This window comes from Pangasianodon hypophthalmus, chromosome 1 (assembly GCF_027358585.1).
Source record: "Pangasianodon hypophthalmus isolate fPanHyp1 chromosome 1, fPanHyp1.pri, whole genome shotgun sequence".
NCBI classification, from domain to species: domain Eukaryota; kingdom Metazoa; phylum Chordata; class Actinopteri; order Siluriformes; family Pangasiidae; genus Pangasianodon; species Pangasianodon hypophthalmus.
In genome coordinates, this window is record NC_069710.1 from 11,929,015 (window position 1) to 11,945,986 (window position 16,972).

Sequence of the window (16,972 nt, forward strand, 5' to 3'; positions counted from 1 at the left end):
TCCATAGAATGAAAAAAAAATCTTTCCACAAATGACCACAAACACATCCTCACAGCTACTACGAAAAATAAAATAAGGAATGAAATAAAATTTTGTGTTTATATGTATGCGGATGGAAAGTGAGTAGGATCTCGTTAACTCCTTGTGAATCAGCTCTTCCTGCTGTGCAGTGCTGTGCTCCCATTGGCTGAGTGAAAGGTGCGCTCAGCAGATAAAGACGCGGGCTCCTGTGTGCCGCTCTGCTCTGGTTGAGTGTGTGTTTGTGTGTGTATATGTGTGTGTGTGTGTGTATTTTCCATACTGAAAAAAGGGTGTGAGTGAACACAGAGGAGGAGGAGGAGGAGGAAGAGGAGGACTGCCTTTTTTTGACTGACACTGTAAGTACACTGTTGCCTGGTCGAGTGCACCAAAGGCAAACCTCCATTCATATGAGACAGCGTGTGTGTGTGTACGTGAGATTACACTTGTTGAATGATGAGGTCAGAAAGCAAAGTTCAATTGCAGTGTAGAAAAGAGCTCAGTACAAAAAAAAAAGGTGATCTGCTGAATTTATTGGTTTGCCTTTCGTGCCTCCTTTGAGCAAAATGTGCTTTTTAATCTTTTTTGTGTGTGTGTGTGTGTATGTGTCCACGTGTGTGCTTTTTTGTGTAAACATCTGTATATGGCTATAAACATTACTCAGCAACACTTCCTATGAAGCCTATATGCATAATTTATTATAACAGAGCTTATAATTCTTCACTAACAATACATTGTACTTCTGTAATCTCTAAAACAAAATGCTTTATAAAGTGTTTATACTTTATAAAGTCTTTATAAAGTATAAGGCTTTCATATGCTACTAATAATTATTAGAAGCATAGTCCTAAAGCTTTATAAACACTATGGGCTTCACAGAAAGAGAAAAACAACTCCTTGATTTAAGGTGAATATATACCCTACAAGATTAGTGCTCATTCGGTCATAGGAAATGTGTGTATACGTGTATATACGTGTGAACTGTGGACTCACGGGTCCTTCTGAGTGAGAGCGGAGGGGTTTAAGAGCGTTAACTTTATTTGCCATCATGTAATCAAATAGACCTGTAGCCCTGTGGGTGAGCTGATCACCTCTCTCTCTCTCTCACATACACACACGCACACACACACACACACCTGCATTAGTCTGTATTAAAGTGGATTAGAAAGAGTTTACTCAAGAGTAGTGGAGACAGCAGAGCTTGAGAGATTATTTACCAGCGTCATCACTCCTTCAGAATATTCAGTGCTTCTTAGGGATGTTTCACAATTGTTTAAGCAATGACTTCAAGAAAAGCATTGACTTTTGAGTGACAATATAATAAATTATATAAGAATAATAAAAGAAATTATAAGAAAATAATATAATGGGGTGTTCTGTTATAGGAAAATAATCAATGTATTCCCAAAATAATCAATATATAAGTAATGTGTAGTACCTTTTAATCTGTTTATGGTTATGTTCAGTGCTGTGGAATAGCCATGAATCATGCTCCTGTTATCATTTACTGTCACAAGAATAAGGGGACCCAGTAGCAGAACACAGACGGCAGGGTAAAGGGGTTTTATTGATAGTTCGAAGAGGTGGGAGTGTGTGGGAAGGGAGCTTGGTGTCAGTCAAGGTCAGGATTTGAACATGGGTCAATAGTGGGAGATGCAGATGCTCAGTCAAAGCACCACAGGGGAGAGGGAGCAAGGCTGTGCATGAGTGAGCTTGAGTAGTGGGCGAGGCCGGGGCTTGAACTTGGGCCAACACCACAAGAATTGAGTGTTTACTCTGTGAGCCACGGGGAGGCAGAGCAGGTGGTGACAGAGCAGGGGTGGGTTGTCGTGAACAGGCTTAAGTTGAGACACAAGCTCGGGGAGAGCAACAAAATGTACTGCCTTAGAGAAGCGATCTATGATGGTGAGGATGGTGGTTTTACCTTGCAAAGGAGGCAAACCGGTGACAAAGTCTAAGGCACTGGACCAGGGGCAGCTGGGAACAGGCAGGGGTCGCAGCAGGCTGGCAGGCGGGCAGCATGAGGCTTTGTTTCTTGTGCACACAGCACAGACAGCGATGAAGGCCTGGGTGTCAGCTTCCATAGTCGGCCACCAAAAGCATCGCTTCAGCAGGCCTAGAGTGCGACTGGAGCTGGGGTGGGAGGCGAATCGGGAACAGTGACCTCATTGGAGGACCTGGGAACACAGAGTCAGGGACAAACAAATGACCGTGAGGACCATTACCTGGATCTGCTTGGGTGTGTTGAGCTCTCCTGACCACTTACTCAATCTCCCACATGATGATCCCCACCATGCAGGAAGGAGGGATGATGTGTCGGGGCTTGGGGCTTCAGGGGCAAAATGGCAGGAGAGGGCATCTGATTTAGCGTACTTAGAGCCGGGATGATAGATGATAGTGATATTGAACCACCCAAAGAACAGGGTCCAGTATATCTGGCGAGAGTTTAGATGTTTGGCAGATGTAGCCACAATGGGTGGTTGTGTTTCTTCAACCAAGAATAGCCTAGCACAAGTGGGGTACACGGAGAGGAAATGAGGTTCAGCTGACCCAGGTCAGGAATCTCCCATCCAGGGCATTGACAGAAATGGGGGGGTCCAGTGACTCGATAGGGAGGCCAGACCGGGATGCTAGCTCCCTATCCAGGAAGCTACCTTCAGCTATCTTCTACTGGCAAGGCCCAGTAGAATCTGCTCGCTGAGTCTGCTCACAAACACTCCCTGGAGTGCCTCCTCATTCCAGCCGGACTCAGCGGCCAGGACCCGAAAGTCCACTGAGCATTCTGCCATACTGCGGGACCCCTAGCGGAGAGAGCAGGTGTCTGGTGGCTCCTTCTCTTGGAGAGGATAGTTGAAAACCCTTCAATATTCAGCAGTGAAAGAGGTGAGGGAGGACCACAGAGCAAGCTGCTTGTTCCAGCCCCATGGTGTAGGCCACCTTAGCCTCCTTGGTGGTGTAGGGTGATGGACGCTAGGCAAACGCAAGGGTGCACTGAAGGAGGAAGGAAGGATCTACACGTCTTGAGGTCCCCTGCATAGGGTTCAGGGTCTGGGAAATGGGCTTCACACTGTGGAGAACTGGGAGAGGGAGCAGAGGGAGCCAAAGGGGTAGAGTTGACTGGGCTGGGCAGCTGGAGATGGCTGGTCTAGATGGGGAAGCCCGATACTGAGTTGCTGGTTGAGGAACCCAAGCTGGTTCAGAATGGCTTGGTGTGCATGAAGCTGTTGCTAATGCTGGCCAAGGAGCACACCGTGGTAGGATAGGGCTGAATGCGGGGGCTCTGGGTCTATAATGGCTGGATTCCTCTGTCACAAGAATGACACAGAAAGCAGGGTAAACAAGTTTTATTGATAGCTTAAAGAGGTGGGAGTGTGGTATCAGTGTCAGCTAAGGTCAGGATTCAAACACGGGTCACCAGTGTGAGAGTCAAGCGTTTAGTCTGTATGGTAGAGGGGCTGCAAGGATGAACATGAGTGGACTTGAATAGTTGGTGAGGCCAGGGCTTGAATGCGTGATGGTAGAATGAGAATCAAGTGTTTACACTGTGAGCCAAGGGGGAGGCAGTGCAGATTTGCGGGGACGTGATCCTAGATGAGGATGAGGCCTATTAAATGTAAACAGATAAAAAGCACAGCATGTTGTTCTTTAATAAACATCAAGTGTTAGGCAATTATTTTGTGGTATCAGAGGGAAAAAAACACTTCAAAACATTCTGTGCTACCACAATGGGGTGTTTTATTAGGTGACACTGATCAAGACATTATCTGTTGACACTAATGACTCAAAAATAAAGGTTCCTTTAGTTATAAGGTTTCAGGTTAAAGGAGAACCTGGGTGTGCTTCATCAACTGGTAACCTGCAGCCAAGTTACAGAGATCAAATCTAACCACAAGTAAAAACAACCTCTAATGAAGCTAAAAATCTAAACACTTTGGGGCTCTGTTTGTGTATGAATATGTGTGGGAATCAAGGCATAGAAGGATCCACATTTTCCCACAAGGAGTTGTTAAAGGATTTTTAGTCAAAGTTTTCCCCAACCCTGTGGATTTAAGTCAGGCTTTTTCCCCCCAGTCCCTTTTCTTATACTTTAACAATAGCAAGGAAACCAGGCAGATTGGGGAGTGATTTGCAAATTTGCAACCAGCTAGTTTACCATAACATACTCCTTTAGATTTGATGGTGAATTTTAAAGACAGATATTAGATTTTTACGTCACATTAGCAGAAAAATGATAATAATGATAATAATAATAATAATAATAATAATAATAATAATAAATAACTCGCTATGAACTATGAGCTATGAATTTCCTTACCAGCCTCTCTTTTTTCTCTCTCTCGAAGTTAATAAGACAAAGAAATTCAGCTTGTCATGTTTCCGAGAAATAGTAAATCCTACAAAGCCCTCCGCCCTGAAGAATTTGCAGTGTCAGAAAACTTACAGCTTTACCTCTGACTGTTACAAAGTGCTGCCACTGGAGACTCCTTCCACAAATGCTAAATAAAGCTGGATATAAAGCTGGAAATTACACATGCATGAAAGCTTCAGGAATGACCAGCTTTTTATGTGATGTTAATACGATTACAATAACTCATCACCAGTTTGAAGAATTATTAATAGTTTTTAGTAAAAGTATGGGTACTGTGTCAAAATCCTACTCAACTAAAACTAGTTGTAAGGAAGATATGACTGGAAAACATAAGGAAAAAACTATAATTTGCCTTGCCATTAGCAACAAAAATGAAACCTAACTAGATAACTAATTTATTATACCAATTTTACAAAACTTAACCTGCTAATTTACCAGACTTATAGTTGTTAACATTCTTCTTTAGATTTGATGGCAAATCATTTTTTTGCTATTTGCTTGTCATTTTATGGAGTTTTGATGGCGCCACTAAATGCAAGTCAGCTCTGCTGTGCATGCACCTGGTAATTTATGGGTAATTGGCATTCATCAACATACACACGTTAGTACAAAGAAAACCAGCGTTTCTGAAACTTTTGTAAATCCCATGGAAAATTGTTGTTTGGTTTTATTAAAAGATTGAAAGGTGAGGCCTATTAAATGTAAACAATTAAAAAGCACAGCATGTTGTTCTTTAATAAACTTGTTAGGCAACTATTCTATGGTATCAGAGGAAAAAAAAAAAAGACTTGAAGACATTCTGTGCTACCACAATGGGGTGTTTTATTAGGTGAAATTGATCAAGACATTATCTGTCGACACTAATGACTCAAAAATAAAGGATCGTTTAGTTACAGGATTTCAGGTTAGGTGAGGAGAGCCTGGGTGTGCTTCATCAACAGGTAACCTGCAGCCAAATTACAGAGATCAAATCTAACCACTATGTGTAGGATTCAAGGCATAGCAAGGAAACCAGGCAGATTGGGGAGTGAGTTGCAAATTTGCAGGTTAGTTGAGGAGAACCTGGGTGTGCTATATATGGGCGTTTATATACACTGCTTGATTGGGTGAGCAGATGAGGAACAGGTGTGCTGCAATCAATAGCGACACGAAAGTAGAGTGCTACGCCCAGACACACACACAAAACAGAGAGAGAGAGAGGAAAAAGTGGAACACAGGGAAACACCCAAAAGATATGGCCAAACCATGACAATTTACCAGCTAATTTAAACTGATTTACAAAACTTAACTATCTAGCTAATTTAACAAGCAAATTTGCAACCAGCTAGTTTACTGTAATATACTCCTTTAGATTTGATGGTGAATTTTAAAGACCGATATTAGATTTTTAAAGCACATAAGCAGCAAAAAAAAATTAACTTCCTCACCAACCTTTCTTTCAGTTTGTCATGTTTCCAAGAAATAGTAAATCCTACAAAGCCCTCTGCCCTGAAGACTTTGCAGTGTCAGAAAACTTACAGCTTTACCTCCTTCCACAAATGCTAAATAAAGCGGGATATTTTTTACTAGTAAAAAAAGGAATAGTAGGAAATAAATAGAAGAGAGAGAGAGAGAGATCTCATGTGGTTTGAGATTTGGTAAAAAGTATTTTGATGGTCAAAATAAAAAATATAAGGAGTAAAAAATCAGGAATGTTTTTTATTAAGAAGCATAAGAAAGAATATGCAACTAAGAAAATGAGCTCACCTGGAATGCTTTGCCCAACCATTTTACCACTGAATGAACCACCTCTTTTTTTTTTTTTTTTTTAACTCCATAACCTGCAGCCTAATTACACAGAGCAACCCTAACCACAAGTCAGAACCAACCTTAGAGCTAACGGAGCTAAAAATCTAAACACTTTGAGCTGTGTTTGTGGGTATGAATATGTATGTGAATCAAGGTGTAGCAGGATCCACATTAACCCACAAGGAGATGTTGAAGGACTTTTAGTCAAAGCTTTCCCCAACCCTGTGGATTTAAAGTTAGAAACATCTTGCACAGCTGAGAAGGAGACAAAAGGTCATGTTCTTGTTTTTTTTTACTTTTTTGTGATAGTTGTTCTACAATTATATTTAGAAGCATTTTGTAATACATTTTCTTATAAAATATCTTTGTCTTTGGTCCTAACCAATGAAGTAACTGGATCAAAACTATGTAAAATATGTATACTTAGTGAAATAAATCATATGAGGTGCTTGAACCAATAAGGTTTGGCTGGGGGACTGTGTGTGTGTCTGTGTGTCTGTGTGTGTGTGTGTATATATATAGTGAGATGTAGTTTAGAGGTGTGGGATAAAGCATCTTGAGAGGTGAGTGGAATTCAGATAAGACTGTCACAGTCTGGAGTTGAAGAATTTAAGAATTGTCAGGATGCACATGCATTTTTATGATTAACCTTCTGAAATTCTCTGCATTGATTTTAATTCTAGAATTATAATTCTGATATCTCAAGTAGGTAAATAGGTAGGAATTACAATTCTAGTAGTTGCATTAGCTGTTTGATATTCAAGTATATAGTAACTTGTGTGAAATGTGAAAACTACTAGGTGTATGCAGCACTAATAATAATAGTAATTACTCAGACCTTCATGGCTAAAGTTCTTAGAATTAATATTCATTGCCTACTTTGTATGTTGGAAATAAAAGTATACAGTAACATGTATATAGTGAAAATGTCTAGTACATGACAGCACTTGAACCTAATTTCGATATTTAGTGGTTCCACTAAGAATATGTCATTTTTGTCTTTAACTTTTAGGATTTTATATCATTTGGCATTTCATGTACCTGATATGTAGCACCAATATTTAAAATTGAGATATTTTCCTATCATTTTCTTTAATTTGCCTTAGATCATTAAATACTACAGTGGAGTTCTTAGAATTACTTATGATACCACTTCACTTTTACTTCTCTTGTCTTATAAGTGTGTTAATGCATGTTGAGGGAGAAATATGTTTTTTTTTTTTTTAAAGTATTACGCTTAATTTTTTTGTGTTTTTTTTCCCTGTGTTTGTCATAGCATAAAATATTTAAAATTGAAATATTTTCTTGAAATTTCCATTTACTTTCACTAGGTGGCATGTTGAAAATGGCACAGAGTATAAGTATACTGTATAATATTGTATATCCTTACTAAAATGCCTGCTACATGAATATACGACAAAAGCTAATATCAGTATTTAATTAATTTAATGTATGTATTTACAAAATCGGTTTGGTAGGGCCTACTGCTATTAGTTTAATTATTCGTATTAAGTGCTACTGTATGGCTAGTATTTTTTCACATTAGATACGCATTCAACTTACAAACTTTAACAGCTTAGAAAGTTACAAAGTCTATATGTAAAACTCCAGGTATTATCTACATTCTACTACATATTTATATTATAAATTCTTAGTAAGTACTGCATTGTGGCACCAAGTTCTGGTGTATGGACCTTGTAGTTTTAACATAAGTGGCTGTGTACTAATCAAATATGCAACTTATACTAGAAAGTACTTTTAGTTAGCACATAGCATACTGTTAAATAAAGTGCTACTGTAATGTACATGTGGATTATGAATAGGATTTAAGAGATTACCATTAGATGTTGGAAAGACATCAACATCTAATTCCATCTAATGGATGTTGCCTGGTACTTCTGGGTAGTTTATCAAGGATTTATATTATTTATATTAGATTAATGTATATATACACACTTTTGATGGTGTTAGATTTAAAATATTTATTACACGATGAAGATGCTCTCAAGAGAAAGACTTTTTGTTGGTAAAACATTTCTTTATTTTTTCATCAAGAAAATATCAAAAAATTACAAAAATGTATGCCATTTTTTCAGTAAAATCTAATGTAAATTTTGAGAAATTAGTATCCTTCTAATTTGGGATTGGAATGAAAATGTAAAATTTCATGAATGCAGGTCAGTTAGAAAAAGATTTTTATTGTTGTTCTGAATATGTAAAAAATATTTGGAGAAAAAGATTTTTAAAAATACAGTACAATAAAAATACAATGATGCTTAAGTTTCAGATTACACGGGGCCCAAAAACTGTGAAATACATTTTCTTCTCTATAGTTTTATATTTTGATTACTACAGTTTAAGAGAAGACATGTTATAGATGCAATTTATCAAAAAAGCAGAAAAATTATTCATGTGACCAATATTGCCATTTCTACCTAGAGTGTCTTGACTGATCTCCCAGCATCTCTCTCCATCTCCCAGCATTTTGAACATTTTTATTGTTGTCATAGTAGCCATGATGAAACAATTTGCGTGCTTAAAAAAAAATTACAAGTCTTACTAATTTGAAAGGAAGATGTATTTATCTTTGTGCTATACCTATAAGAAAGAGTAAACAAATTGTCAGTGTGTTTTTGTAAACTCACAATTAGCTTGTTCTGTTAAATCAGTCATATTGGTCATGATCAGAAATATCTGTAGAAAACGTTCAGAAATTGTACAGTTTCCTCAGAAACAGGACATTTTAGATCAAAGATCAACAACAAGGTGAACTATTCCCACATTTATTTACACTTACTGTATAGCCTGGGATATGTTACATGGTGATGTGTCTCCTGAGAGTCCTGTGTTTGAAAGAAAAGCTACAAATGTCTATGATTACAGTTAGCATAAATCCTGTATGAAAGCCTATGTTTACAAAATCTCACACTCCATCTCTCCAGGTGTGAAGATGGACATCGCAGAGTTCCGCAAGCGAGGGAAGGAGATGGTGGACTATATAGCTGATTACCTGGAGAACATTGAGAAAAGGCAGGTTTACCCTGGAGTGGAGCCCGGCTACCTACGAGCACTTATTCCTGAGGTGGCTCCTGATGAGCCAGAGACGTATGAAGATGTGATTAAGGACATCGAGCGGGTCATCATGCCAGGGGTGAGTATGGTGCCTTTTTTTATTGCTGCTAATGAGTCATGATCATTGGTCCCATTTAGTTTGTGTTTAGTGTTGGCCATGTTAGCATTTTGGTGTAAAGTAGAATTATATACTACATTTATAAGGATTTATATTTCCACAGGTTTTGAGAAATACTTGTTTTTTTAATCATCAACCACTGACTAAGCCTCATTTAGTATCATTTTCTTTTCTGCAGCAGGATGTTATCAGCAACGTATAATGATAACATGCAGGTAGTTTTAATAATCTGAATGGAAGTCCAGAAATTCACATTTAGCAGTTGCGTAACCCAACTCTGAATACACATAACTTTCCACAACATAAATATCGACGTGACTTTAGAACCTTATATCGCCAACTCTGAATACAGCTCTGAGTCATATAGGATAGGAGGATATTTTTCAGCTATTAGGAACAGTATAGACAGCTAAAGAGATTATATGCTTTTGTAAATTGTATAGCTTTTAGTATTTCTTCTCTTTGAATTTGAGTAAATTCACTCGGAACACTTAATCCTTTCATGGACTTGGTTCGAATAAAGTTCAAGTTCAAGTGGAGTTTATTGTCATTTCAGCCATATACAAGTACATAGTGAAACGAAACAACGTTTCGAAACAACGTTTCGAGAAACAAAGTTTCGAGAAAGTGCTGTCTTATGGAAAAAAAATGACAGTCCAGTCAATTTTCATTGTCATACACACTGAATTAGCAACATAAAAGACACTACACACATAGTGGCACAGTGCAAATAACGCAAGTGAACAATGTTCAAAACTACAGTTTCAGTGAAATATTAAATCACTTTAAGACAATAAACACAGTATGGGGGATTTTACACACTACTTCAGTTAGTTTTAGTAGTGTTAGCTTTCCATTTAGTCCTAATTATAAAAAATTCTGTGTTTCCCTTGGACCTGTTTCAGGTACCTTATTACTTAGTGCACATTAAACCTTATTAATGACTCATATTGGGAAATTCCTGTATGCACCCATGCTGCCCTTCTCTCACACGCAAGGAATTACTTTTAAACAAGGAAAAAAGAATGATGTCATTCTTTTGAAGATTTTAATATTAGCATTTCGTGACATGAAGAGTGAAGCAGTGGCAACTAAACTAAAGAAGCTTAAGAAGAATACAATAATAAGATTTCTATTAGTCTATGTATTATCAACCAACTATCTTCTTTCTTTCTTTCTTTCTTTCTTGATGGAAGGATGGATAGATTGATGGAAGGATGGATTGATTTCCCCTTGGTTATTCTTCAACCACCCACATAGAAATCCATACATCCAACCTTCCTTCAATCCATCTTTCTTCCTTCCTTCCTTTCTTTCTTTCTCAAATAAACAAGGAGCTACAATGACCTTTCTTGGCTGTCTTTGCCATCCATCTAGAAATCCATCCATCTATCTGTCTATCCATCCATCATCAGTCCTTCAATAAATCCATCTGTCCATCCTTCCATGAATCTAATAAATTATCATTCCATCAATCTATCCACCCACCTGTTCAGCTATCCATCCACCCATCCTTCCTTCAGTCTATCTATCTATCTATCTATCTATCTATCTATCTATCTATCTATCCATCTGTCCATCTTTCTTTCTTTCTCACACAAACAATTGGCCACAAAGTCTTTTGATGGTTATGCTTTTGCCATCCATTTAAAAATGAATCCTTCCATTCATCAGTCCATCCATCCACCCCTCTTTCCATCAGTCTTTTGTTGCATAAATCCATCCATCCATTCATCCATCAATCCATCCATTCACCCACCTATCCATAGATTCCTCCATCCATCCCTCCAGCATCCGTTATTTAAAAACAAATAAAATGTATTCATTCTTCATGTAATGTTGTGAAGAATTCTTTGTGTTTTGTTGCAGAATGGGAAGTTTATTTTCAGGGTTTTTATATGTATGGCAAATATGTAAAATACACGTGACTCAAATTTTGTTTCCAAATGATGAACAGATTTCGTATTTTGTAATATATCAGAATGTCACTGTGTCAATGGAATGACTTTACCTTCTTTTTTTCTTTCAGATCACCCACTGGCACAGCCCATACTTCTATGCCTACTTCCCCAGTGCCAACTCCTTCCCTGCATTACTAGCAGACATGCTGTCGGGGGGAATCGGCTGCGTTGGCTTCTCCTGGGTATTTAACTTTTCCACTATCATCCATCTATCCATGGTTTCATTCTTTGTCTTCTTTTTTCTTTCTTTCTTTCTTTCTTTCTTTCTTTCTTTCACATATTTGGCTTCTCCGCAAATGTTCATGAGTTGTATTGGCTTTTCTTATTTTATGACAGCCATCCATCCATACTTCTATCACTTTTTTCTTACTTCATCCTTTCCTTCCTTTGCTGATGTGTGGTCTGTTGTGTCTCAGGCTGCGAGTCCGGCCTGTACTGAGCTGGAGACAGTGATGCTCGACTGGCTGGGAAAAATGCTGAAGCTGCCCGAGGAGTTTCTAGCAGGAACGGAGGGCAAAGGAGGAGGTGTGATTCAGGTGAGCTCCCAAAACATTAAGGTTTATTATACAGAGAAATGATATTGAAGTTTTTCTCAACGAGGACTCAAAACTTTAAAGCTATTGTGAACATAGTTACATTACATAGTAAATGTACAGAATATAAAAATCTGAATGGCCAGACTGTTTCAAGCTGACGGAAAGGCTATGGTAAATCAATTAATCACTCTTTAGAACTGTAGTGAGCAGAAAAGCATCTCAGAGCACACAACACATCGTATCTTGTGGGGGATGGGCTACAACAACTCCTATTGACCAATAACCAAGGATCTCAGGCTACAGTGGGCATAAGCTCACCGTAACTAGACAGTTGAAGAATGGAAAAAGATCAGGCGAGGTTTTTTCCCCATCTTCAACTCACTGATCTCCGAAATAAATATGTATTCCACAGCAAATTCTCGATCCTGGTTGGCCAGAAGGTGTTAATTAATTAACAGGAGCAATGACAGTAGGTCCAGCTGCAAGGCAAATCAGAGGTTTATATTCATGCACTTATTCTAATATGTTCTCGTTTCTATAATAGCAACTCATTTACAGGGACTTATATGGTAGGCGCACCAAATAATCTAAAGTCATTTGTACACTTGCATGACACAGACTTGGTTCCACTTGAGGCCAAAGTTTATGTTTTATGAAGTTTTATGGAGTAGCAGTCAGAGGCAAGGCTTTGATTTTAAGCTTTCGTTCATTCATTCTTTCATTGACCCTTTTGCCTTCAGTGTGTAAACCTGTTTGTGTGAACTACACAGCTCTGTTGAATTCTCAAGTCTGACTGGTCAGAAGCTGTTGATTAATTTTCTATAACAGCAGCTGTGACAGTAGTTCTGACTGCAAAGTAAATCACAGGTTTATATTAATGCACTCATTCTAATACGTTATTGTTTCTTTAGTAACTACTTATACAGGGACTTTTACAGCGGACGCTCCACATAAACAGATTTTTAAAAAATGTGTTGTTTGTGTAGTTGTTGATATGGTGAAGGAGAAGTTTATTCCACATTCCTGCAAGGAGTCTCCAGTATCACTGCTTTGTAACAATCAGAGTTAGCTGCACTTATTTTGTCTTAGTAACATCGAGAGAGAGAGAGATCGAGAGAGAGAGAGAGAGAGAGGCTAGTCAGGTAACGACTGTTTATAGCTGTTTATAACATAACTTGTTTTTTGTTAAACATTAAACAGACACTAACCAGATTTTTGACACGTATTTGTCATTCTTCTATAAACAAGAACGTGCTGAGGTTGGAAAATAATCAACTTTGCGGAGGTAACATTTGCTTTGCATCACACCACCCTGTCATTGATTATTTTCCTAGAACAGCATGCCCCCCAAGTGTTTTATTCCTAATGTCAAAATCAATTCTATTTCACCTTGAGCCACTTTCCCTTGCCACCTTATTTGGTTTTAACACCAAGGACCCAGCAGACGATCTCATTTTAACCACCCTGAAGAAATCCATCAAGAGTGCATGCTGGAAAACGGTGTCTGCTCAATCAAACGACAATTTGTTGCTCATCGAATTGTGTTTATGTGGCCCGTCAGCTGGAAATTGGCTTTTACTGCGTCAGCTGTAGACAAGTCACGGCGGCATGAGATGAGCGCAATTTACCTTAATGTCCGAGTTAGACGTCATGCAGCTGGATCCATGTGGATGACTGATCTTTTCATTGTAGGACTTTTTTTTTAGGTGCGTGCGCGTGAGTGTGTCTCCTCCTCCAGCTTCTGTTTTGTCCTTTGCAGTGATGCTCACTATGGTAACAAACAGCTCTCACTTCCTGCCCGTGTGATTGAGGGGGTTGGTGCTGTAAATGATGCTTGATAACAGAGATGGACAGAGAGAGGCAGAAGTGGTGATTAAATTTACATTTAAAATAATGCTAGGCCAATGTGTTATTTGCTGCATTCAGTGTTTTGTGTGCCTCCATGTTAACTGTTAAATGATGACCTTCTCATGGTTTTATTCTTCCCCGATTATTTTATGTACTTTGTATATACATGAATTATTTATCATTTTATGAATATTAGATCTCAGGTTAGACTGATACATGATTGGTTATATGGAACTTTTTTGTTGTATGTGCCATGATATTGATTTGTTAATATGAATAGGGATGAGCTTAGGAACTTCATAAGAATAATGCAGCAGCTTAGTGATTTGTTCCTGTTTCTACTTTTGGGAAAGCCGAAGAAAGTGTTATTATGGTTATTGACATATAAAACCAGACTTTCATAGGAGTAGAGCCCTGTAATTAGTGTAAGTAGTGTAATTAGTACTGTGCTTGCAATGAGAGCATCGTGAAAAATGCATGTCTTGCGGCAAAAATCTTCTTATATTAGAATAGCCAAGTGTTTGTAAGTATTCCTGCACAATGGCATGCCATGCATCCAGAAAGCACTGTTCCTCACAGCTTGAGTGCACAATTTAAATAAATAAAAAAAAAAAAAACAGGATTAACTTAGTGCCTACTGATTTAAAAAGTGACATATGGGATTGTGCAATTGACCCACGGTTGTGAAAGCAAACCTGTAATTATGAACAATGGAACAAGCCCATTTTTAATTAAGTCATATTAAACCTGCAATTAAATCCAGTTTTATTTATAATAGCACTTTTAACAATGGACATTGCCACAAAGCAGCTTTACAGAAATCCAGATAAAGATTTAGATAATGTTCCTTACCTTTAAGGTCCTAAAACTGTATGTACAATTTACATACAAAACACTGCCATGAGGAAATCTCTGTTAATGAACAAACCAATTCACTGATGCACGTCAACTGATGCATGCATTCAACAAAGGTGGCTTACTTTTGTAATTAGTATGCTTTTATAGGCAAATAATCAAATAAAAATAAAAACAATTTTACCACCACGAAGTTGATTATTTTCCAATAATAGCATGTTCCACAGTGTTTTATTACTCTTATACCACAGCAGTGGAACGTCCACCATACAAGTCCCTGCGAACGAGCTGAAATGATGATGTATTAGAGCTAGCATTTTAATATAAAGCTGTGATCTGAATTACAGCTGGAACTACTGTCTGAGGTAATGATAGAAAATTAATCAACACCTTCTGACCAATCAAAATCAAAAATTCAACATATTATTCAACTACAGTTATAATAGGTGATTTATTTATTTATTTATTTATTTTGCATATTTTGATTTCACCTGAAGTCAAAAGTAGCCGAGGTCTATACCTGTACGATGTTGCTTCGCAGTATGTGTGTGCGAGATGAAACTGAAGCTGGCATTAAACATCTTCAATTGCACCTTTAGTAAACAAAGCACTTTGATTATAGGTTGTTAAAAGTCGTCGTCAGGTTTTTTTTTCTCAGAAATATCTGCATAATTGTATAGAGTGTCACGAAGCAGTGCTCATCTCATCTTCTGCTGTGGTAATGAGGCTCTGTGTGTGTCTGTGTGTGTGTGTGTGTGTGTGTGTGCTTTTTGCCAAAGAGAGGGATCAAAGAAAAGGTCTGGCTCACAGCTGATTCAATATGTGTCAGTGGTGCTTGAATTGGTGCAGCTCCCTACTTACCGATGGAGAATTGTGTTGTTTTGTGTTGTGTTCTGTGTGAGTGTGTGTGAGTGACTATAATGGTGGCAACAACCCACTCACCTACTTCATTGGTGCTTTTGTAATGGTCTTGCTTAAACATCAACGATCAATACCAGGAAATGAGAAATTCCAATAAAAATAATGATGTAATCAATGTATAGTTTATGATTCTCGATTAGGCTTGAAGCACAGTCTCAAAATTCTGTCCAACATCAACAAATCTACTGTGTAATCATACAGCCTTAAATATTCCTGCAAGTTAAAAAATAATAATAATAGATAAAATACATAGTAAAACAATTATCATCAATTTTGCTTATTGCACCAAATGGCTACCATCTGGATTAACCATAAGTGCTAACATGGGCAACCTTATGCAAAAAAAAAAATCACATATTACATCCTCATATTTCTTTTTTTCACTTGACATTGTGTGTATATATTGAATAATTTATAAATCATGGCTGAATGTGGTTACCATGTGGTTACATGTTTGAAAATGTAGAAATAAATGAATTGTGTAAAAAAAAAAAGTATATAAAAAAATTAATGTAGGAAAAAAAATTATTTGTGAAAAAAATCATGTAAAATGTCATGACAATAAAATAATCATGTGTTAAAAAAGAATCACATGAGAAAATAAATTAAACCCATGTGAAATGAAATGACTCATGAAAAAAATTAGAAAATAAATTAATTGTGTACAAAATGAATCAGGTGCAAAAAAAATTACACGTGAAAAATTGATAAATCAGGTTCCAAAAAGATATGTGGAAATGTGTAAAGAATCACATTTGTAAATAAATCAAGCGTTAAAAAAAAAATATATGAAAATAAATTAATCATGTTAAAAGTCATGTGGAAAATTAATTGTGTTAAAAATCACAATTTAATCACACATTACTTATGTGTAAAAAAAAATAGAAATAAAATTTAAAAAAACAGAGAGAGAGAATCACTGGAAAATTACTGAATTGTTTGTAATAAATAAATAAATAAATAAATAAATAAATGTGAATTGTGAGAATCATGGTGAGTAAAAAAGAATCATGAAAAAGTTTACATGGAAATAAACAAATCGTTAAAAAAAAATAATGCGAAGTTAGTTAAAATGAATCATGAAAAATCACAAAAATAAATGAGTCATTACAAAATAAATGAAAAATGTGTGTGTGGCGGGAGGGGGGAATCTTATGCGGGATAATAAAAAGCCACATGTGAAAATGTGTGAAACATGAAATATGAAGGGCCTAAATTGCACATGAGAATTTAAATGAAACTTTATGATATTCATGACTGCATAAAGTCAACATATCTCTTAAGTAAGTATCATTTCTATCAGATATGATCAGGATCATGTGATGCTAATCCACCCTTTGTAGCATTTTTGAATAATGCAGCCATTTTGTCATTTATACATTTCTAAAAGTTCTATCTTCTTATTCAGGACTTTATGATGTATCACTTAGTATTTAAAGTATCAATGAACGCAAGCTACTCGACACCATGTAGTTAGCTCTCCTTC

The 16,972-nt window shown here is 37.1% G+C and overlaps 1 protein-coding gene across 3 annotated transcripts in view; it reads left to right on the forward strand.

Moving 5' to 3' along the window:
• The first annotated feature begins 224 nt into the window (after positions 1–224).
• ddc (dopa decarboxylase) overlaps positions 225–16,972 on the forward strand; it is a 33,110-nt gene continuing 16,362 nt past the window's right edge. The window contains exons 1-4 of one of the 3 annotated variants that reach the window (XM_026925991.3): positions 225–377; positions 9,118–9,326; positions 11,395–11,508; positions 11,743–11,862. In XM_026925991.3, the coding sequence (XP_026781792.1) occupies positions 9,126–9,326; positions 11,395–11,508; positions 11,743–11,862 (435 nt within the window). In that variant the 5' untranslated portion in view covers positions 225–377; positions 9,118–9,125. Of the gene's footprint in view, positions 378–6,229; positions 6,449–6,660; positions 6,739–9,117; positions 9,327–11,394; positions 11,509–11,742; positions 11,863–16,972 lie in introns of those variants that run through there. The other 2 variants (XM_026925992.3, XM_034307358.2) reach the window with 2 other exon arrangements.